The sequence below is a fragment of the Canis aureus genome, chromosome 22, assembly GCF_053574225.1.
Source record: "Canis aureus isolate CA01 chromosome 22, VMU_Caureus_v.1.0, whole genome shotgun sequence".
Taxonomy (NCBI): Eukaryota; Metazoa; Chordata; class Mammalia; order Carnivora; family Canidae; genus Canis; species Canis aureus.
Window position 1 is genome coordinate 13,371,463 of NC_135632.1, and position 25,304 is coordinate 13,396,766.

General features: G+C 37.3%; 1 protein-coding gene across 10 annotated transcripts in view; it reads left to right on the forward strand.

Moving 5' to 3' along the window:
• SLC9A9 (solute carrier family 9 member A9) overlaps positions 1–25,304 on the forward strand; it is a 654,903-nt gene that overhangs the window by 232,095 nt on the left and 397,504 nt on the right. For all 10 annotated transcript variants that reach the window (XM_077864842.1, XM_077864844.1, XM_077864845.1 and 7 more), the window contains one exon: positions 24,147–24,262. In XM_077864842.1, the coding sequence (XP_077720968.1) occupies positions 24,147–24,262 (116 nt within the window). The remainder of the gene's footprint in view (positions 1–24,146; positions 24,263–25,304) is intronic.

Consider the following 25,304-nt stretch of genomic DNA (forward strand, 5'->3'; position numbering starts at 1 on the left):
CCAGGATCAAGTCCCACATCAGGCTCCTTGCATGGAGCCTGCTTCTCCCTCTGTCTAGGTTTCTGCCTCTCTCTCTCTCTCTCTCGAATGAATGAATGAATGAATGAATAAATAAATAAATAAATAAATAAATAAATAAATAAATAAATAAAATCTTTAGAAAAAAAAGAGAGAGAATTCCACAATGGGCTTCAATTCCCACAATGGCAAAACTTTCATCTCCAGAAGTCAAATAAATGGGGAATTATCTGAACATTCTTCTGGTATCTCTGACCATTGGGGTCTTTTATTTTTATTCAATAGGCTGTGCTTCTTAACTTCTGAAACTCTATTCACCTGGGAATCTTGTTAAAATGCAGATTCTGAGTAAGTCTGAGGTAGGGCCTGAGATTCTGCATTTCTAACACACTCCTAAGTGATACAGATGGCCCTAGACCAGGTACACACTTGGACTGGTGATTGGAATGATGAGGTGTTTGATAGCTTGTCTTCTCTGTATAATTGTTCTACTGACCACCCTCCTTCAAATTCTTTATGTTATAAAAGGTGCATAGTTAAGAAATGTCAGCTTATCCAGAAATATGTTTCCTGTGTGTTGAGTTCAGTAGAGTCAATACTCTGACAGTGCTGCAAATGCCTTGAAATATATATTTCTATAGTGCAACCAACCTGTTAGCCTAGTCTCCTCATTAGAATATGTTTCATCCTTTGGATTAACATGAAAAGTATGAAAATCATTTCAAATCCCCAGACACCTGTATTATCAGATGTGGAGGTCCCATCCATTACCATCCTGGCCTTCTGATGGACTTAAACTTGAGGCAATGGCAGATTTGTGTACCCTCTACCCAGAGCATCTGGTTTTGGAGTTTAGTATCCAACTCTACGTGTGTAAGAGTCGATCAAATGTTTGTCCTGACCTTGCTTTTAGGAATACAGTTTTGTTTGGTTTTTCCTGCTTATTGGTCTGTTGATTTCTAAAAACAATCTTTGTTTCATCAATCACATACCCAGGAAGATACATTATTTTTATCACCTAAAGAAGGCAGATGCTGAAACTTAGAGCAGATTTATACATTGTTGGTTTGTTTATCTGTAGGGGTGCCAGAGCTCAATCAGCCTGTTGGGTTGACTTAGAGAGGACTGAAGTGGAGAGTAATCATCAAACTATAGTCAGGAGACCGAGGGAAAAAATTACAACTTGGAAGTTATACAAAAGGAATAGGCAGCATTAGCACTAGCTAGAACTGATGATGTGGGCTAAGGATTATACAGGAATGCATTTTTATTTTATTCTTATTTTAATTTTCATTTTGGTGAAGGGAGGAACAAAAGGAGAAAGAGAATTCCACTCAGGCATGGAGTCTGAGAAAGGGCTCCATCTCACAACCCTGAGATCATGGCCTGAGCCGAAATCAAGAGTTGGATGCTTAACCGACTGAGCCACCCAGGTGCCCTCAAGTTTTTATTTAAATTCTGGAAGGAAGTTAAGGGAATGCTCTTACGGGAAAGTTACCCACCTCCCCAGCCCATGTAATAGTTCCTCTCCCTGGAAGCCAGAATGGATTATTTGGCATACCTCTAGTTCTTCCCCTCCACTCCCCTTTTACTAATTACCTCTTTTCCAGAGGTTCCATCCCTGAATCTTCAAGGCATCCCCAGGTTTAGATAGTGGAAACTTATCACATCTAAGTATTTCTTTATACCACACCACAAAAAGGACGAAGAAATGGAAGTCCTCAGCATTTCTCCTCCTTCTATCTGCCCACAGAACTGATTTCTGACTTAGTGCTTTCCTAGAACTCTCTCTCGGGGTGTTGGATATGATTGCAGTAAGTTGGAGATATAAGGGGGCATTTTAAAAAGTATTGTTGTACAAAATTTGTATATGATGACTTGGACTTTGTTCTTTTAAGTAAGGTAAGGCTTAAGGAATACTTAAGGACTGAAGTATACATGGGTTGTAGTTGCAAAATATTAAATTGTCCTTTCCTGTACCTAGATAGCCAACATGCTCATTTACCCATTCTTTTGCCTTTCTAAACCAGACTTAGAAAAGAGATTTGAACATAAGAATCCAAGAAGGTGTTTTTCAACACTTTGCCTATTTTTCTGTTGAAGGCTACATATGTTCCTGAGGGACAGGTAGATGGAAGGTAGAAAGTAGAGGAAGCTGAGTACTGTTGGAACCCACAGAAGGTGGAAGTGGAAAGGATTTCTGGCTTGTTGCAGTTATAAAGGGTGTATCAGGACACATGTAGGCCTAGCAGACATTTTGGGGAGCCTTTTACTGGCAGGAGGGCCTGCTTCCCTGATACCTCTTTATGTCTTGGTTGAATTAAAAAAAAAATAGAACTCTGTACCTGCTCATTTGTTCTTTCCTCAGCAAGTGAGGTCCAAATGTGTCCTTCTCAGGTGGCTTCCCCTCACAGTAATCCTGACTTTGATTGCCAGGGAAAGAACAGTAAAGAAAAACTCTGAGCCTGGGTAGGAATCTGTCTTGTTGTTTTGTTTTGCTTTGTTTTTCAAATTATTTGTCATGTGTATAGTTTTTTTTTTAATTTTCATTTATTTATGATAGTCACAAAGAAAGAGAGAGAGGCAGAGACACAGGCAGAGGGAGAAGCAGGCTCCATGCACCGGGAGCCCGATGTGGCATTCGATCCTGGGTCTCCAGGATCACGCCCTGGGCCAAAGGCAGGCGCCAAACCACTGCGCCACCCAGGGATCCCACATGTGTATAGTTATATAGATAGAACTCTTGGAATAGTTGCCTCAAAATTCCAGTAAAGAACCCAAACATGGCATGTTTTGTGTGTATGTGTTTGTGTGTGTGTGTGTGTGTATCAAAATCTTTACAAATATCAATTGGGCTTAATTTAGAACATTCATTTGGAAGCTTTTTGAAAAATGCTGCCAGCTATTAGGGTTAGGAATTACAGCCAAGTATGAGAGAAAAAGTAGATTAGTTATCTAATTGAATAATTATTGGGCATGTACTTAATAGTAGGAGCAATAATAGAAGCAGTTTTTCAGGATGAATCTTAAAGGAGTGTTCATGTGGGAGGGCCTCTGATTCTCTGATTGAAAAGTTGGTCTACAAAAAATGTTACCATGTTCAACCTACATGCATATGTGTTGATGAGTGAAAAATAGAGGGTAATATTCCAGAATAAGAAGAGGGCCTTACACAGGAATGGGATTGGGGATAATTCAACACTACTACTATAGTATTGCTTTTTTTTTTCATTTATCATAAATGTTTTGAACAATATTTAGCATCTCTTAAATTCCAGGCACTGTGCTAGGTATTGAAGATAAGAAGAGTAACATATGGTACCTGCCCCCTAGGGCACCCGCAGCTTAGTTAAAGCAAGTAAATAATGTTACAAAACAATATGACAAGCTATATCTACCATGGAATCATGGATAGGAGAAGAAAGGAGAGAATACATATTACTATCTCAGAAGATCCAAGGTAAACAGTGAGCAGGTCGAGATGGCTTCCCAAAGATAGCAGCCACTCAGTTAAGACTTGAAGGATGAGTAGGACCATTTCAGATGGATATCAAAGGGTGGGAGTGGTAGAGGCAAAGATATTTCACTTGAAGACAACAGCAAGGTACCGTGGTGTGATTTTATTAGCCCTACATGTTTTTCAACAAGGAATATCACACACATATTTGCATGTATTTTATATTCAGATAAAAATATGGATGCTGGTATTTTTCCAGACAACCATCTCTTACATGTTAAGATTCTTACCATCTCCCTGTTTGCAAAAAAAAAGCAATACTCAAATAAAAAAAATGCCTAGCTTAATTGAAGACAAGGTAATTAAAAGCTGAGGATTCAGAGCTCTATTTTTTTAAAAAACTAATTCCTATTCCTGAAAAGGCTTACTTGAAAGCTAAAGAATATATTGTGATTGCATGGCTTCATCTGTATTTTTATTAAAGACACAAGAAAAGAAGGCTTTTTTTTCTCAAGTGAAAATGATTTAAATTTACAATTTACTTTATCATTAAGCATCATGCTTGAGCATTTGGTGCCCGTGGGCTGCTGCAGTCCAGATGTCTCCCCATAGGAATGGAGAGGCCTTGAAGGAGGTACAAGTCTTGCCCCAAAGATCTTATAGAATAGAAAGCAGTAAGGTACCTGTCTGCATGAGGGAAATCAGAGCTCTTTATCTGCCATGGAATACAAATTCGCAGTTAGATCCCCTCAGTAATTGTGAGTTGTGTTCTATAAAGAAGCAAATGTGAACCAAAAGAACACGTTAAGAAATTAATGTCCATGAACACATTAGTATGAATTTTTAAAATCTGGTTAAGATTTGACAGCCATTTTTTGAGCTACCTACTGTGTGTTACCCTAACAACTCTCCGGGTCAGTATTGTTATCCTCGTCATACGGAGGAGGAGACTGACATTCTGAGAGGCTAAGTTATCTGATTAAACAGCCTCTAAAGAGCAGTGCTTGGAGCTAAAGCCAGAATTTCTTACTGTTAATGCTCTTTGCTCTATATTCGGTTGTCACTTTGAAACTCAGAAAGCAGAGTCCTAAAGGAATGGAATTCATAATTAATAATTTTTGACAAAAGGATTGAGAAAAGGGAAATTTTCAAACCATGAGATACCATCTGGGTAGGCTGATCCAGGTGAGCTGTTATAGAATTGGGCCTGTACCGGTAAGGGTGCTCTGAAGGGATCAAGGGCAATAAACCTGCCTGTCCAGGTGGTATGTGGAAATGGTCAAGGGAGGTATTAGGATTGAGGCATTTCACTGCATAAAGGATTCAGCTCCAGATAAGAGCTGCTGGTAGAGTAGGGACATGACTGAGACTGATCCAGTTGTGCTGGCACATTGCTGCCTGCACTTTTCATTCAAACCTTGGTTCCATAGCAAGGGCAAAAATATTTACTCTGTGAGGACTTTGTTGGTGTTCTGGATAATGTTTCAACAAAAATATGAAAAAAATTATGCAAGGAAAACATTTTCCCCTGAGCTTCTCAAAATCTTATGAGTGGGGGAAAGAAATATGTAAGAATAGAAAAATGTAAGTAAACAGTGCAAATCAAGCCAGTAGGCGAGCTTGTATGTCCAACGATTGCATGAAGAAAAAGGAGTTATTTTAGCTTTATGTTGTTTTCTGAATGTTTCTTTTTTGTTCTTAATGTTTTCAAGTCAGAAGCTCATAAACTTGCCAATTCCTAAGAAATAGCTTAGGTGAGATACACTATCTTTTTTTTCCTTAGTTTCAGTCATTTGTTTCTCTCCTGTTGAACACACCATAACCTATTTGATCTTCAATTTCTATGATTTGAAATTTCCATCACTATCTAGATCCTTTAGTCACCATTGAACATGAGTAGCCTCTTAATTCTTATCACTTGAGAATGTTCCGTCCACATTGTGTAGTGTAGACTGGTTGACCCTGCCATTGTATATTCAGCTGTTCGCTTTTTCTTTCCTTACCTGCAAATATATAAGGCCAACTTGCAACATAAAATGTGTTCTTTGTGGGCTCTTTCCATCCATAATGCCAGTAACATAGCCCTTCAAAAGTTGTATTGATAACTGAGAAGACTTTACTGGGAAAAAAATGTTCTTCTAATAAATGGGGTGCATCTTGGTTCAAACTAGTATATCAGAAATCACAAACACATATGCAAAGAGGAATCATGCAGGGAATGTCAAAGACCACAGTCACATAGATATAAGAGTAGGTTAGACTGTGGCAAGATAGAAAGTGCATACCTCACGTAAAACAGGAAGCCGCCAATGGATCATTCCTATGAGGGAACATTGTCTAACACTGCTAGATCTTATTTTACAGGATAGGTTCATAGTCTGAATTTTTATATGTAATCTTTTACTGTGAGCCAGTTATCCTAACAATTTTGAAAGCACTCAATTGCTGCTCAGCAGCAGATTACAGCCTCTGTAGTAGGTGAGGGATGAAAGAGAGAAGTCGTGCTCAGATAGTGCCATTCATTGGAAAATGACTACTTTGTATGTAGTTTAGGACCTTGCTACTTAGTGTGGTCCATTGCCCAGCAGTATCCATATCACAAAGGAATGTATTAAAATTCAGAATATAGACTCCACCCCAGACCTACTGATTCTACATTTTAACAGGATCCGTAAGTGATTGGTCTGCACATCAGAATTTGAAAAGCACTGATATCGGTAAAAGGTTATGTGTAGTGTAAGGAAAACTCTGATCCTTGAAGGGGAGCTTCACCAGGGTGTGCCTACCCTTGGAGAGGCACTTCACCAGGGTGTGCCTACCCTGGGAGGACTAGGAGCTATAAGTTATAAAGCAGATGAAGGCTGTGATTTATTTGCAGTTCTTCTCTCCCTCCACTCTTGCTTTTTCCTCTGTACATTCTTGGTCTCACAAGTTGTAGTCAATGAAAATATTGCTGTTGCCCAACATAGACCTCTTGGACATCCACGCTAACAGCAAAAGACTAAGAATTTCCTAGATTTTCACTGTAGAATTATTTCTCCTTTCTTCTCTTCAGACTGCTGCACATTCCCTTACTCACCATCTCCCCCTTGATCATCATCTTGCTTATTTTTTTGTCTGTTTGATCTTGTTTTGCCTCAGCCTTGTCCATCACCATTCGATCTGGCAACCCCATTATGAATTGATTTCATAACTTTGACTTTATATGCCCTTAGGATACCTTTTCTGAGTGTTCTTCCTTTTATTGATTCTTACAACTTCATAACAAGAGAGACTTGCCTGAGTCTTGCATAGGCTCCCAAGCCAATGGTGGCCACTCTATTTCTACTTCTCAGGAGTCTGGGATGAGACACTTTAATCTCCTCTTTGACATGAACAGATGAACCTGAATTAACAGATAATAATACGAAATTAAGTATGTGTCCCTTTTTTGAGGGGGAGGGACAAAAGGGGAGGGAGAGAGAGAATCCTTAGTAAGCTCCATGCCCAGTGTGGAGACTGATGTGGGGCTCGATCTCACAACCCTGAGATAATGACCTGAGCCAAAATCAAGAGTCAGATGCTTAACTGACTAAACCACCCAGGAACCCCAAGTATGTGACTTTTCTAAAAATATTGACAATTGCATCTTGAAGAAAAAATGCCATTCCTCTTTAGAAAATAGTTCAAGGTAACACTAATATGAAATCCAGTCAAGTTGCTATGGACTGTGATGACAGTAAGGAAGAAAATGACTTACTCTTTTGGGTATAAACCTCTCACATTTTGAAAATGAATTCTAATTGAGGATACCTTCTTTGACAAATAATATCCTTATAAGATATATCCTGCCAAACAATTTTTTTATATCATGCTTTCCCCAGGTTTTCTGTGATGGTGACAGGACCAGTCTATGTTTCCACACTACAAAGCCAAGTTGCAGTATGAGAGTCCTTGGTTTGTGATGATTCTCGTCACTCTGACCAGGGCTCTCTCACTCCTGCCCTGGTCTTCCTACCTCTGCTCCTCTCCACTCTCATCATCTCTTTTATTTGATAAATAGCCATTGAGTACATACATGTAAGTGCTCTAGGGACTTGGGGATAGCTAAAAGAAAAACGGACTCTGCCCTCATCCAAGCAGGAAAGACAGACATTAAACAATCAATCACACAGTTAATTAATGAATTCAATGATAATGGGGAATTATAACCATTATAAAAGCTTCTATTGAGCAGATTTTATTTTTGTAGGAGGTTGCAGGATAGTTTCCTTGAGTGAGTGATGTTTGAGGACTAATTAAAAGATGTGGACAGGGAAAAGAAAAACCATAGGGGTAGTCCATTTCCCCAAGGTTAGTAACAGCGGGGCACCATTATCTGAAGGGGAAAGGGATGAAGTGATAGTAGAACCTGAAAAGAGATCTGTGTGACAGGACCAACTAAATGGAGCTGTGACCTTTGACTGGAGGACAATTACAGTCCATATGGGCCCTGAAGGGAGGGAACTGAAATAATAAAAAATAAATACCCTAACCTAACTCTTATAACCCACTCTGATCTCCTACCAGTGTCCTTTCACCTCCATTAGTCAAATCTACCGAAAAGCCAGCGAATAAAGGAATCCATACAAGTCAGTCTCATGGGGCACAGAGTAGGATGAAAAGGATGGAGAATGGACCTGGAAAAGAATAACTATTCACAAGTATTTGGGCATCTAATCTAAGAGCAATGGGGAAGTCATGAAAAGGTTTTGAGCATGGAGATACATGGTCAGATTTGTATTTTTAAATGACTCTGGCTACACATTGGCAGGAAGTGAGGGAGATACAAAGACACCATTTCAATAGACAGAAATATTCAGAGGAGATATAATTAGTCTGGACTGGATAGTGGATGTATTTGAAATCAATTCAAGAGGCAGAATGGCATTTTAGTGACAGATTGCACATGGAGAGGAGCACATCCAGGTAGAGATGTGTCCAAGATGATCTCAGGTTTTCTGAGTGGGAGTTGGTGCCTTAGCTAAGAAAAGATACACTGAAGTAACACCTGGATTCTGGATAAGATCCTCTATTCAGGTTCAGAGCTGGTGAGTTTGAGGTGCCTATGGGTCTCCTAGATGTCAGAATAGGAACCTTGGTATTAAATATGGTAGAGAGGCTGCTAGACATCGTGTTTAATGTTCTCTGGGAAAGCAAAATGAGTTGTTCTCCAGTCTTGAGGAATTAAATGAGTTTTGTGAATGTTTCCTTCTATCTCCTGAGAAGGTTGAGGTGTTTGACACAGATAGGGATAACTTCATCTGTTCTAACTCTAATCCCAAACCAAACATTTGTGAAGAAGCTATTGTCAAGTTAAGAAAACAGTTCTAGCTAACAAAATCAGTTCCTGGCATCAGATTTTAGGTCCTGTCAAACTTGTCTTTATTTTTACTTTGATAAGTGGCTAAACTCTAAAAATATTGTCAATTACAAAGTTTCTCATCATTTCTATTGGTCTTTGCTTTTATTTTATTTCAGATTTTTGTAAAATCGTAAGTTTCAGAGTGTGGAATCACCTTAAAATCTAGTTCCATCCTCCCCAATTCATTCCCTCAAGTATCTTTTTAATAGAATAAACCAGTACCCTTTTTGTAGAACACTTAAGGGATGCTTAAATTCCTCCATGGAGGGAAACTAACAACCTCCAAAGTGCATTTCCAGCTCATTCTTTGGACAGTTTTTCAGTAGTCTGATCTGACTCTAATGTCCTCACCTCCCCCCTCTTTTTGCCCCTGGCTTTCTGGAGGAACACAGACTAAATCCTCTTTCTCCCTTCCTATGACCACCATCCAGTTCCAAACTCTGGGTGTCATGTTGCTTGTTGGCCTTCTCTCAGATGCCAAACCCAGACCTACATCTCTTGCCCATCTAACATGTTTATAACCCCTTAGTTTCATAGGGGGCATTTCCAAATGGTTGTTTTGAACAAGAAACTATTTTAGCTGAGATCTGTCCAATGTTGAATATAATGGAATTATTATGTCTCAAAGTCTGCACAAGTATACTTCCATTGGGGGTACTTGGATGGCTCAGTCAGTTAGGTATCCAATTCTTGGACTGTTGATTTCAGCTCAAGTCATAGTCTCAGGTTTGTGGTCTAGCCCCAGGTTGGGCTCTGTACTCAGCAGGCAGTCTGCTTGCAGATTCTCTCTCTTTCCCTCTCTCTCTGCCCCTCCTCCTGCTCATAGGCATATTCACTCTCCCTGATTCTCTCGCTCCCTTTTTAAAATAAATAAATATATTGTATACATATATATACAATACAATATATATACAAGCAGTGGACAAGAAGGCAGCTGGAGCTGGCAAAGTCACCAAGTCTGCCCAGAAAGCTCAGATGGCTAAATGAATATTATCCCCAATACCTGCCACCCCAGTCTTAATCAGTGATGGAAGAAAGGTCTCAGAACTGTTTGTGTCAATTGGCCATTTAAGTTTAATAGTAAAAGACTGGTTAATGATAACAATGCATCGTAAAACCTTCAGAAGGAAAGGAGAATGTTTTGTGGACCATTTGTGGTTTATTTTGTGCGTGTGTAGCAGTTTTAAGTTATTAGTTTTTAAAATCAGTACTTTTTAATGGAAACAACTTGACCAAAAATCTGTCACAGAATTTTAAGACCCATTAAATCAAAAGTTTAATGAGAAAAAATATATATACATACACTATATATATATAAGTATATAATATATATAATTATACAAGTATATAATATATATAATTATACAAGTATATATATATATATATATATAAAATTATATATACTTCCATTGATACAGGTCTCTTTTACCTCCACTACTTACTATTCCATAGATCTGTCTTTTATTATTTTATCTTGTCACTTCATTGGGTCTTAGGAATTTTGTAATATCTGTTTGAATATTTTTAGTATATGGGTGACTAAGCCAATTAAGCTATCTGTGACTTCCTGACAAATGTGTTATCACCATCTTTGATTACTTTCTTCAGGGAAATCTGAGATTGGGATGTGGTGGTATCGAAAAAAGTGATGTCTTTGATTTGGGTTATTTTTGCTGCCACCTTCTGTCTTTATTTAATTGAGGTATAATTAACATACAATATTATATTAGTTTCATTACAACATAATGCTTTGATATTTGCCTATATTGTAAAATTATTACCACAGTAAGTCCACTTAACATTCATCACCTTACGTGGTTATCAATTTTTTTCTTGTTATGAGAATTTTAATATCTACTCTCTTGGCAATTTTCAAATATCCAGTACAGTGTCATTAACCATAGTTGCCATGAAGGTGGTCGCTTTGATGTGTGCCATGCCAACGACACTAGATCATATATGAAGAATCACTTAAAGGGTAATCTCTTTCTAATGACGTTGCATCAACTTTCCATAGTGAAATTAAATGAAAATATGTGTTTCAATACTGAAAACAACTTATTAAAATCTTCTCTTGAAAGCTCTGAATCTGAGCCTTTCTCAATTCGCTGGTTCTCTGAGAGAGATATTAATGCTAAATGGCCTTTTGTGTTTCCCACCAAAAGTAATAGCTGGAAGAACTAAGGAACCCCTTGAATTGTTCAACAGTAATTGCAAAAGGATAACTATTATCATACTCACTTTATGGGCAAGGAAACTGAGGAAATGATGAGATGGCTAACTTACCTAGAGTTAAAGAGCTAGAAATTGACAGAGGCACTTGCCATGCTAGGTTTTAACAGGCTGTTTTTTCTCTACATGCCTAAAAAGGCTGCCCAATACCTTTTTTTTTTTTTTCCATTTTATGCCCAGAACCCTACCAGGTGCTGGGTATATAGTAGACATTCAATGAACAGTTTATTATATGGCTGACTAAATAACCCTGATTCCTTCTTCTTCCTCTGAACTTCATTTTTATAAAGAAGACACTTATTCCTTATGTGTTGTGTCCTTAAAGATAAAACCACACTTGATAATAGCATGTGCTTTGTTCTCCATAGGAATAGAGTTGTTAAGAAATGAAATCATTAACTATTGGCCAATTTACCTGGCCTTCATCTACTGATAGTTCACTTTACCAATTTCTGTCTTATTGTTAAATTCAAAGTCTATTCAATGCAAATCACATGGGGACATGAAGAACTGTCTACATTTCAGTTCAATGCCCAGTAGTGTAAAGCCAATCCATATATCAAGAGGATACAGGTTAGTAGATAGGAAGTAAGGGCATAGATGAAGAGTAATTTATATTAATTGTAAGGTATAGAACAGACATTGTATAGACCAGATGACTAATGATTTTCAGAAATGTTTCCATAGATTGGTAAGGCTGGCCCCATGTACATCTAGCCCTAGAGTCCAGTCAGTTAATATGCCAAAGACACTTGGGAGTAATAAAATTTAATAAACCAAATAACCTTCTTTAGTAGATGCTTATGTTGCTGGGGTGGTGTTGTAGGAGTAGTGATCTCAAGATCAGGATATATATAAGGGAATAATTACTTTATGGTAGTAAATATTTCATTATTTTGTTGTTGTTCTTTATGGCATTTTGCTGATTTCTTCTTTATTTGACTAGTGGGTAAACTCTGTTATTAGAAGAGAAGCCCTTAAGAATAGTCTATCTGCTCTGAAAAGTGATTTGAAGTGTTACCAAAAAAGTTCACTGTACAACTACAAGGGAATTTCAAGTAATAAGTTGTATTACATGCATCATAAGCAAAACAGGCCATTTGAAACTTTCCATTCTTGATCAAAAAGTTTTTGAAAATGTATTGACATGGTTGACAAAGAAGAATTGGAGCAAGGAATTAATATTTGATTTTCATTACTCATAAGATAAGTTGTTCATTATATCTTGTCACCAATAATGATAATAAATCCTAAAACTATCAATCAAACAGTAAATAGTATAACATCTTAATTTGAGCTAAATATGTTTTAAATATCTACATTATTTATGAGCTTTCTGCTTGCTGGAAAATTTATCTGATTAGGGAAAATCCAGAGAGTTGCATTTTCTTGTTATTTACATTTTATTACAACCAGCAGTTGGCTTTGGGATTCCAAATGATAGAACTATAAAATATAAATGTGCTTTAGGGTATCTGAAAAGGGATGGGAAATTTTCTGGGAATAAATTATCAAGTTATATTCAAATCACAGATTTTATTTCCTTTGCTAAAATTCCAGGCAGCAGAGAATCTGTGAAAACTGCCAATTCTGCAAAATCTCTTTAGAAGAAAACTGGCATTCCAATCCTGGCTTTCTACCAGCCAGGTTCACTATTTTGACTAAGTCATTAACCTAGATGGACATGGTTTCTATATTTTTAAATAGATATTCTGGGCTAAATATTTTTTACGTTTTTTTCCCCCTGATGTAAACAACTGATTCCAACCAGTGTTTCAGTTTCATACTTGAGGAAAAATGGCAGAGCAGAGTCTATAAGGTGGTAGGCAGGCCTCTAAGCTCCTTGAGGTAGATCTTCATCTGTGAAAGAATAATGGACCTTGATTTTATCCAACTTCAAGGAAGAGTGAGAGCAAATGGGATAACAGTCATGCATGTGTCTTTACAGTGAAAAGTAGTGGCCAAGGACCTGCATGTAAAGGGCAGCAAAGCGCCCTTCTTGCTACTTTAGTATAGATGAATTTCATACTTTGAGATATTTTGTGCAAGCTTCTTGTTTTTAATAAAAATTATTGTATATATGTGTATACATACACATGTACTTATACACAATTGTACTGCCAATCAAAGCTTCTGAGTTGATATAGCTCATCCCAAAGCAAAGAAACCTGTTTGTTTGTTTTTTTATAAAGATTTTATTTATTTATTCGAGAAAGAGAGAGAGAGAGAGAGAGAGAGAGGCAGAGACACAGGCAGAGGGAGAAGAATGCTCCATGCAGGAGCCTGACATGGGACTTGATGCGGGGACTCCAGGATCACACCCTGGGCTGAAGATGGTGCTAAACTGCTGAGCCACCCAGGCTGCCTGAAACCTGTTGTTTTATTTAACTGGTGCAAAACTGCTTTTAACAAACATGCAGTTTCTGCTAGAATTTTTAAAAATATTTAAAAAGAAAAGTTTGAAGATTCTCTCACCGGTTTTGAAAACTTGGTAGGACATTGCAGTTACCGGCCTCAGGTGAGACCAAAATAATCATCCGGTTCTTTCCCTCTGGCAGGGAAAAGAGGTTCTCTGTACCTAGGAAGAAAGTCTCAATGGAGCTGTAGATCACAGGCATAACAAAGGTCTGTTAAACTTTGTATTGTAGTGGGTGAGACATCCTTTCACTCTCTGGCCCCCACCCATTTTTATTTTCTTCTACAGGGAGTTCCAAACTGGAGCTGAGAAGTAATAGCACCTTGAATCCTCACGCGCTATGTCTGGGAGACCAAGCCACTAAGCTATAGGTGTTAGGTGCTTTCTATATGTGAATCTGTAACCTAACTGCATCTCAGGCAAGCTCCATTTATGAATTCAAAGTGCTGCCACATTACGGAGTTTACCATCAGAACCAGAATGCTCACCTATGGCTGAGCCATTTTGCTTAGTTAACGGGGTCCTTCCTCATTTAGAGTCTCTTACTCAACGTGTGGCCTGGGACCAGCAGCACTGGTACACCTGCAAGGTTAAATATGCAGAATTTCAGGTCTTACCCCAGATCTTCTCATCCCCAGGTGATTGGTTTGAGCATTAGAGAGAAGATGTAGTGATTTAGAACACTTGTTCTAGGTCCTGGCCACATTTCAGAACAATGGAAGAACTTTTAAAAAATACTGATGCATGGGTTCCATCTACAGAGACTGATATACTTGGTCTGGGATGTAGCCTGGGCACCATGATTTTCAAAGCTCCCTGTGTGATTCTAATATGCAGCAAAATTTGAGAACCATTGAATTAGACTACATAACAATGCATAATGGAAGAATTCATCACCCTGAGTTACCCAGCCTTCACTTTCCATAACTCCTGTGTTACCACCCACTTGTTTTATTAGCCTGTGTTACCTTCTTCTGTGCTGATTACCCCTGTTACTCCTCCTCCTACCACAACTCAGGTCTGACCCCATCTACCTTTCAAGAAAAATTCATCTCCAATATCTTCTTCCCCCAGGCCATGTTTTCCATACCTCCTTTGAAACCCACATCACTTTGCCTTTAGCTTTTTTACTGAAACTACAGTTTTTTAAAAATATTTATTCATGAGACACACAGAGAGAAAGAGGCAGAGACACAGGCAGAGGGAGAAGCAGGCTCCATGCAGGGAGCCTGATGTGGGACTTGATCTCAGGACTCCAGTATCATGCCCTGGGCTGAAGGCAGGTGCTAAATACTCTGAGCCACCCTGGGATCCCCTGAAACTACAGTTTTTCACACAGTAGTCCAGTCATTTATACACATGACTTATCCTTTCTCCTAAGCTATGAGCTTCTGGAGGGCAGAAGCCACATCTGATTCACCTTTGTAACTCTTAGGATCTAGCAAGACTGGGTAATGTGTGCATAGAACGGAGATGGGAGCAGAAGACAGAACAGCCCAGATACGCTCTCTTCAAATTAGTTGGGTAAGATGAGCCCACAAAGAATGTATGGCTAGAATCTAAGGCTTTGATGAAATAGAGGAGAGAGCTTTGTAAACCACATCAGAGGATGAACAATGGGGATACAAATTGATAGAGGGATGGAGGCAAGAAAGTAGTGATTGTATCCAGTGAGCACTAAGCATCGTTTTCTGAAAGGAGGAGAAGGCAGAGAAGTAGAGAGTAGAGTAGAAATGAGGGAGTAGGAGAGAAATGAGGAATTTAAGTTACTCAGAGAATTTAGGCATCCCAGCATGCTGGTGCAGGCGGTCATTGAGTAAGTGTGGCTCAATTCTGCACTGACTTCCATTGTTCCTTTCAGTCTTCTCAGAAGTGATCCCCTTTCATGCCTGAATGAGCCAGCATGCTCAGATAGCGGATGTGAGTCGACACACAACATGGATGCTTGGTTAAGCTCTTAGCTGTGTTTAGTTCATCTTTCGGTAGATCTCTACCTCTTAGTGCATGTCAGCATTGCAATTTATGCCCATTCCATATTCATGCTTGGGATTTATATCCCACTTCCTCCAAGAAACTTGAAGTACTTTACAGAAGGCAGGATTGATTGTCCGAGGCAATTGCATAAGTTGCTGTAGAAGCAGGAATTGTCATAAAAGTGCACAGGTGAGTGAGGCCTCCAGGAAAGGACCAGTAAGGTGGCAAGTTAAGAGGCAGATGGGCAGTAGAGTATTTGAGAAATGTACTTGCTTAATTTTGTTCCAAGGGACCCATGGTTTAGACCAGAGCCTTAGGCCCCCGCCATGGTTAAAAACAGTGTATTTCATCACAACCTCCTCTCAGCAGCTTTTCTCTTATTGAAAAATGTGGCCATTTCTGGCTCACAGGAAGCCAGATATAGAACTGGCTTAAAGGACAAATCATGGAAGGCATGGTGCTTTCCAGACCCTTTTACACTCTAATCAAATGCCTGAACAGAAGGTCTCCTAGGCCACTCCTAACCCTTGAGGAGTTACTCCCAGTATAATATCATGTCAAAGACATTCTATCAGGGACAAAGAATATAGTAATTGGCTTCTTAAATTCGTAAAGCCAAGACAGAGATATCTTAAATTTTCTACTTGGCATTCAATAGTAAAAAGTAGAAAGTAGTAAAAAGTAAAAATAGTAAAAAGTAGAAAACATGTATTTAAATTTCACTTCTATTACTTGTTGGGTTTCCTTGTTTATAAAATAAGAATCATCATGGCTGCCCAACTGGTATGTGTGTGTGTATGTGTATGTAAATTGAAAAAACATATAAAATGCATTAACATGGGATCTGGCATAGAGAAGGTACTCAACAAATGTTCAGTTGTTTGTTCTCTCTTTCCTTCCCTCACTTTTATTCCTATGACAGTCTTCTTAAAATCTCAGGGCCACTTGACGGGATGAGCACTGGATGTTATTCTGTATGTTGGCAAATTGAACACCAATAAAAAATAAACTTATTATTAAAAAAAAAAAATCTCAGGGCCAGAGAGCCTACAAATCAATGGTAGATAGATGGCTTGAGAAAAATCAAGTTTCCATGGAGTGGTTGGCAGCTAAGAAAAGAAGAGAGGCCAGAGATAGAAAACAAACAAACAAACAAATATGGGAGTGTGGTCATTCTGGTGATGGCTTTTGCAAATAAAATTTTTGAGCAGTCAAATATCCTAGCATAGAATTTCCTTCCTAACCTCAATATACACACACTTAGGCCCTTGACAATTAACCCTCCCCTTATTGCTCTCCTTCCTCCTACCCATTACCTATTCAGCTTCCTCTTTCAATTTGGGACATTAAAACTGAGGGCAACTTTCCCCTTCTTCTAAAGTCTGTCTCCCTCCAACCCTTTCAAAGAAGAGAAGATGAAGGGCAGATACTTTTGACATGCCCTCAAGCCACCCAAATGACTCTTTAATCCACCCCCACCCCCACTGGCATCCCTCCCATCCCAACCCACCCCAACCTTCAATAAAACAGAAGAAACAAAGTCTTAAGATTGGTGGGAAAAGTAGAATGGGCCAAGGAGGCCATATTGTATTGTGAGATCTGAGTACCTGCTTCAGTTACAAGAGAGTCTCAGGATTCATGGGCTCCCAGAGGCAGAGCAGCCTGGACTGGGTGCTGAAGTGAAAAGCAGGAATGGAGTCACAGCTTAGTTAGGAAGGCCTTTTTTCCTCATCTCTACAATGAGTGGCAGATGGGAGATGGGTCCCTGGATTGCCAAAGGAAGGGTTTCATTTGTTTGTCCATTGGATTTTGTACTGATTGAAGAACAAGCCACCTTCAGTGGGAAAGGTTTTGCATTTTAGGGAAAAAAAAATCAGTAGTTGGGACATCCCACATATTGATGCAACACTGCTGGCAGTTTCCTTACTTGAATGTATATTTCAGGTTCAGCGGATATGCCACCTTCCTCTCAAGCCCTGTCCTGAGTTTCCAGATAAAACAGTTTCTTCTCTTCTGTGATGTTAGTGCACTTGATCTGCACTTCTTCCAGGGCTGTTATAGCACTTTCTATCATGTGTTCTGCTTATGTAGGTGACCTGTCACTTCTCTCTGAGGGTAGAAATCATGTCTGGCTTATCTTTGTATTTCTCATAAGACTAGTAAAGTGACAAAACAATGGCAAAAAAAGAGAATCGTTTCTTTGACACCTGTAGGAGCCCACTGTTGTATAGACTATCTAAAGCTCATATCATTCCACCCAAAGTCAGATTTACCACCTAATGCCAGTAATCTTAACAAAGCAGAATTACTGTTTTGTGTCCTCTGTTTATGAGTTCTCATGAGATGTGAGCTTCTTTACAACTTCTTCCTCACACCTTTATGATCAACTCAAGTCTCACTTCAATCTCCCTTCTCTCTCTGGAGACAGGGTTGGCTTCCCTCATAGCCAGACTTCTCAGAGGAGTTGGGTATGTTGCCTGTCTTAATTTCCTCATTTTTCATAGGCTTTTCAACACTCCCTAATCTCACTTTAGCTCCCACACTCCTAATGACATTAAATAAAATGGCCTGTTGGCAACATTCAACTCTATCAATGCCCTTCTTCTTGAAACACTTGCTTCTCTTAACTTCTGTGACACTCTACTCTACTAGATTTCCATTCACGTCTCTGACTGATCCTTGGTATCCTCCACTGCTTCATCATCTTTGCTTCATCTTCAAATGCTGGATCTAGGCCTCCATCATGAGCCCTCTTCCACTTTATGTTCTCTTCTGACTTTCATGGGTACCTAAGGCTGAAATAACATACAACACACTATGTCTGCACTTAAATCTGTGTCCTGAGCCAATCCTTTACTGAGATCCAAATCTGTATACCAGTCTCACCAGCTGCTCAATCTCAACATTTCTTATTTTTTTTATCTCAACATTTCTAAAGTTGAACTTGTGATCTCTTCCATAAAATAAAAATCCCCCTTTAGTATTCCCCAACTGGAGAAGTGTGCACATGTGCAGTCTTTACTTCTCTCCATAGGATTTAGACACGATATTAATAAAATAATAAATTATAAATTAGCTATTAAATACCTGGTTCCCCCAATAAAATGTAAACTCCCTTGGGAGGAATTATATCTTTGAGTAGTTTTTTGTTTTATGAATGAGTCAATGGGCAAATTAGTGAATGCATGAGTGAATGAATAAATGAATTTGGCTAGAAGACCTTCCCAACCCCATCCAGCCCAGCATTAAGAAATTATTAATTCTCTGATAGAAATAGAGAATAGATTGGTGTTTGCCAGGGGGAGAGAGGGAGGATGAGAGATGTGAATGAAGATGATCAAAAGGTACAAACTTCCAGTTAGGAGATGAGTAAGTTTGGGGGATGTAATGCACAGCATGATGACTATAGTTGATAATACTCTATTGAATATTTGAAAGTTGCTGAAAGAGTAGATCTTAAAAGTTCTCTCCACACACAAAATATTATAACTGGGAGGTGATAGGTATGTTATCTAACTTTTTGTAATCATTTTGCAATATATTCATTGTATATCATGACATTGTATACCTTACACACAGTTATATGTCAACTGTGTTTCAATAAAGCTCAAAATAAAAAAGAATTTATGAATTCTCCAGTGGGGTACTGCTCTTGAATGCATGCTTCAGAAAAAAAAAAAAGAAATGTGAGATATATACTATTAATAAAGTCTGAACAAATAAATAGGGAAAGATATTTATCTAAAGGAAAATGTTTGGGTACAGAAATTAGAACTCTAGATGTAGATTATAACCTTCATATTGCTTCCAGAGCCTGTTGGTTTGGGATTTTCCCACTTCAGAGTGAACTTCACATAGTGGCCTATTTCACAGGCAGGGATGTGGTTTTTCCAACAGTTAAGGGAACTGGTCCACACAGCTGTATCTACAAACTGACAACTCCCTTAACTTATCCCTAGCAATTAAAAAGAAACTTGCCTTTTTAGTAAATCTATTCATTACTTGATTAAAACTATTTTTTTATAAGAAGATATTTTTTCTTTAAAATACTGATAGAGATTAAGATGGCATACTTAAAAATCATCCAAGCAAATAAACCTTCTGGAACTTTTTTTTCTTTTTTTGTGAGTTTTTATTGAAATTGTAGTTAGTTAATATCCAGTGTAATATTAGCTTCAGGTGTACAATATAGTGATTCAACACTTTAATACAACATCCTTTGTTCATCACAAGTGCCCTCTTTTATACCCATCATCTATGTAACCCATGACCCCACCCACCTTTCCTCTGGTAATCGTCAGTTTGTTCTCTATAGCTGAGAATTGTCTTCTAGGTTTGCCTCTATCTTCTCTTTTCCATGTTTCAAGTTTTTATTTAAATTCTAGTTAGTTAACATATAATGTAATATAGGTTTTGGGAGTAGAATTTAGTGATTCATAACTTAAGTATAACACCCAATGCTTATCACAAATGCCCTCTTTAATACCCATCACACATTTAACCCATCTCTCACCCACCTCCTTCCATTCACCCCCCCACACACACAGTGGAATATTACTCAGCCAGTAAAATGAGCAATATCTTGCCATTTGCAATGAATGTTGTGGATGGAGCTAGAGTGTATTATGCTAAGTGAAGTAAGTCAGAGAAAGACAAATACCATATGATTTCACTCATATGTGGAATTTAAGAAACAAAACAGATGAACACAGGGGAAGGAAGGGAAAAAAAGAGGGAGGCACACTACAGAAGAAGACTATTAACTATATGGAACTTTTTTCACAAGTCTTTAGGTGTGGAAATTTAATAGTGTAAAATATCCTCATGAAATTTAAAAATGAGTTCTCATGTCATAAACACTCAATAAAGTGAGTGTGTAGAGTATTGTATTGGGCATTTCCCCAAATTCTCTTTTACCCAAAGCTTTCTATTAGCATCAATGACATGATTGCCATCCTGTAATACTCTGCTTTTTGAGAGCAGGTAATGGATTTCTACTTTTAGGTCCTCCATAGCACAAGCACTTTGCTTTTCAAAGAGTAGAACTGAGTGGATATTTGTTAAAATCAATGTTATCAACAAATATGGTTTTTATGAGGTAGTTCTGCTTCTGCCCATCCCTATAACCCAGCCTGTCACTAAACACAGACTGACCCCTGGGGGACTTTTTATTCAGGTCTATCATCTTCACAGCATTGCACGCATTGGACTTCACCAGATTCTCTATCTCCATCAAGCCATATCCCTCCCAGAGCCTTCTGAAACACTTTCTGTGAAGTGCTAATAGAATGTACCCTATGAGAATATGGTAGTTGCTAATGGTTTCATTTTATTAGCTTCCCAATTAATATAGTTATAACTAGTTTTTATTAATAATAATGTAGCAACAATGACAATAGTTACCATTTATAAAGGAGGGTGTGGTACATGGTATATGCACACTAATCATTGGAGTATTATAATTGCCAATGATGATGACCATTGTTATTAGTATTGAGCTTGTACTGGACTGGACTTTTTTTTCTCCTTTTTTTAGTATTATCTCAAGTAAGCTATGGAATGATAGGTACTTTATGTCCAGGAGTTGATTTGAAGAAAATAAACAAATCATGTGTGTAGGTGTGTGTGTGTGTGTGTGTGTGTGTGTACATTCATGTGTGTTTCTCCTGATTTCAAAGCAATTAAAAAGCTTTATAGAGTTGGTGGTTAATGATGTAGGCTTAGCATCCAGCTCCCTGGGTTCAAATCCAGCTAACTTTTGTGACCTTAGGCAAGTTATTTAACCTGAGTCATAATTTTCTCATTTGAAAAAGGAATGATTATAGCCCCTAACTCAGAATTTTGAGGATTAAGTGACACAGTAAAAGTCTATTGTGTTACATAATAGCATTCACTAAACTAATGTATGTTATTTGGTTTTAGTATTATCAATTTTTTAAAAAGAACTAGAAGAATAAAGAAAAGCAAAAAAGAAAAGTTGTCACATTTAATTCCTTTAACCATTATTAACTTTCTAGACTATATACTTTTCATCTTTTCCTGTTTGTATGTATGCCTAAGTATGTTCAATTTTTATAAAATTAGAAATTATTTACTACTTAATAATTTGCTTTACCAATTTACTTTTTCTGTGTCTAACATAAAGTCTTGTATATAGCAGTATCAATTGCATATGAGCCCATTTATATGTGTTTTGTAATTTATTCACTGGATATTTAGATTTCTTTGACTTTTTTCACTCTTACAAACAACAGAAATCTGATGTAACCTGAATATACATGTTTTCGTATATGTTTGATTAACTTTTGGCATAAATTTGTAGGCAACCATTTAATAAGCTATAGAATATTTAAAAATTAATACTTTCATTAAGACTTTAATTTCATTTCCATCAATAGTATATGAGGCTTTTAGTTTCTATATAATATTGCCAAGCCTGGGTAGTATATATGCATGTATTTTTTATTTTACCCAATGTAATGGCTTCTGTGCAATATGGGAAAAGTCATTTTAATTCTGAGCCTAGGTTCCCAACCTGCAAGATTAACTAATGGGTATAAAATTCAGAAATATAGTCACAGGTCATAAAGTTTATATTGATTCCAGAGCCTGTAAATGCTCAATATTTGAATGTAGCTCGAATGGGAAAGGACTGTGGTGAAGTTGAGTTAACACCAGAAGATAATTTTTATTGCTATTTGCTAAAATGTATGCTTCCTAAGAGCAGGGATCTTTGTTTTATTCACTGATGTATCTTAAGCACCTAGCATGGAGCCTGACACATTGTAGGGGTTAAATAATAAATGTCTATTAAATGAACATATAAACTGAATGAAGCTGCCCTACACCTATCAAGAGGCTGCATGACCTGATTTAGGCCTCTGGTACTTGCGTGTTCCCAATAACCGTCGCTGTGTTCCGTGACGTAGGCTTTCTCAGATGTGTTAACACCTTCAGCCTAATTAAGATTTAGCCTCCCCAGTATAGTCCACACTCTTCACAGTAATGTTGCCCACCTACTCAAACCCACTATGTCTTAGTAATTATAACTCAGAGGCTTGTATTATTTCCAAGTTCTTAAGGATACTCCATTGTTGTGCCTTTGTACAACCCAGGACAACCACCTAACAGGATAGTGGTGATTATATTATATGGGATAATATATAATGTAAAATATATAACTGTTCATCTAGGCAATATTATGTGGTAGTTAAATACCACATGGTATTTAACTGGGCTCAGGAGCCAGTTCTCCACAGTTCAAATCTGGATTTTGCAACTTAATAACTGTGTAATCTTGAACAAGTTACCTGATGACATTGTGTTCAGTTTTCCAATCTGTAAAGTGCAAATAGTACCTTCCTCATAGGATTAATGTGTGGATTAAATCCATTAAAGTTTGTGAAGAAATATAAAAAGTAAGTAAATATTACCTATTTTGATAAATATTATTAACAATAATAATAACCTCATTGAGACTGTACTCTGTGCCAGAAACCAAATGTATATTATCTCAGGAAATCCTTAAAATAATTCTATGGGTTATTATTATTATCACTATTTCATTAGTAAGGATATTGAGGCTCAGAAAATGTTATTAACATCCTAAAACCATATAGCTGGTGAGTTGTAGAACCTAGATTAAATGCAGATGTCTCCAAAATATTTTCTCATGGAGAAAAAGTTTTTAACAGAATCTGAAACATCTGCATTCTCATTAACATTATAATTTCTAATATCTCTTTTCTACCCTTTTTAGCCATGCTCACAACCTTAGAACATTTTTTAAGAAGTTAACTTTCAAAGCATGTAAATATTTAAACACCCATCTATTGATCTGAGGATCTACAATTTCTAAGGACTCTTAGAGTCACTTACAGTGATTTTACTTTGGTCCTGTTCAGAAATCTCTGTATATCCTCTACTAGGATTTTGACAAAAATCAGTCCGTTAAATAAATACAATTTAAAAGCTATAGGGTGGCAAATAATGACCAAGACAGACAAATGGTGTTCCATGATGTGAGTTTGGTAAGCTTATAATCTCATGAAAAGAATAGCTATCCTTGCAAGATTAAAACATAAACCTTTCAGGATTCATTTTCAACAGTGTATTGAAGTTATAGGGCTCTAACCTGCCAGTGATTCTGTACCCAATGTGGCAGTGTCTTGACACTAGCAGTAGTATATATTGTAAAGTAACTGGTTGGCTGGGTGTGCTGTGTGTGACCAATATCTTTCTCATCGGAATGACAGACTTGAAATTTGAACACTTTTCAGGCATGCAACCACACAAAACAATAAAACCTGAAAAGCAACCCATTAACAGATGCTAACCTGGCTGCTCTATTTGTGGACATAATTTGCTATGACATATTTGACAGATTATTTTATATCCTTGAGATTTATTTATAATCATTGAAATATTCTATAAAATGTTCTGTTACTTTTTGCTAGATGATTGAGTTGGAATATTTGGTAAAAGTGTCTTTCATCGTCAAGAGTTTAGATAATGTACTGAGAGCCAGCATGGCCATGAATCGGCAGAGTGGTGGTAATTTATGCATGATGCTTATTCAGGAAGCACATTAGGATGTTAGCTATGATAGCATGGGTTTGCACAAGATTCAACTTGATGTTTGAGGATCTTATTTTTCTCTTTAACAGGTTAATTATGTATGGCTTTGTGAAAGCTATGGTATATGCTGGCCAGTTGAAAAATGGAGACTTCCATTTCACTGACTGCTTGTTTTTTGGTTCACTGATGTCTGCTACAGATCCAGGTAATTGCTCAGATAGTATGTTTTTTTTTTTCACTTAAGAATCAAACATTTAAATTAAATGTTTCTCTAAAGACTATCATCTGTGTCCACATCAAAATAATTCCTTATTTCTCTTCACTTGCAATTGACACATAGATTAGTGACTAAAAAAGGAAAGGAAAGAAATAGGTGAATATTCTAATGGCTTTCAAAAAATGGATCTGAAAGCAATTTCAGTAGTGGGAATTTCAGAATTTAAAATTCATTGTAGCTTATTTTTCTAGGATGTATAGCTGTTTTGAGCTGAATGTCTTAGTTTTTTCTCTAACGTCTTCTTTCAAAAGTGATCTATTGAATTAAATGGTAAAACAATACTTTCGAAAAGATTGTTTACTATGGAAATTTCAAACACATGAAGAGTAAGGGGAATAATAAAAAGAATTGTCATATACCCTTCAGCAATTACCAAATATGGCCAATATTTTTGTCTATACCCCCTACATTCCTTTTATCATGACTGGATTAAAGTAAATCTCAAACAGTATATCATTTTATTTGTAAATATTTTGAAAAATGAGCATTGACATTATGAAACCTAAAAATACTTATAATTATTCTTTAATATTACCAAAGAGCTATTATCTGTTCAAATATCCCCAATTGTCTTTTTTATCATTATCATTATTAGTTTGTGTAATAGTTTGTACAAATAGGGGCAAATAAGGTTACATTTTACAATTGATTAATATGATTATTTAGTCTCTTTTAATTTAGATGTTCCTCCTCTGTCTTCTATTTTTGTCAGTTATTTGGGAAAAAATAGGCAGTTTGTTTTGTGGTTGAACTGAATATGGCTCCTTAAGATGTTCCTCTATACCATATATTTCTTGTAAAACTGATGGTTAAATCTAGAGATTTAAGGAGATTCATGTTCTTTTTGGGAAAAATTACTTTATAGATGGCGCCGTGAGTTTCTATAGCAAAACATCACATAGTGATTAGTGACTTAGCTGTCAACCTGACTCATCACACTATTTTAGTTTCTCCAACAAAAACCACCAGA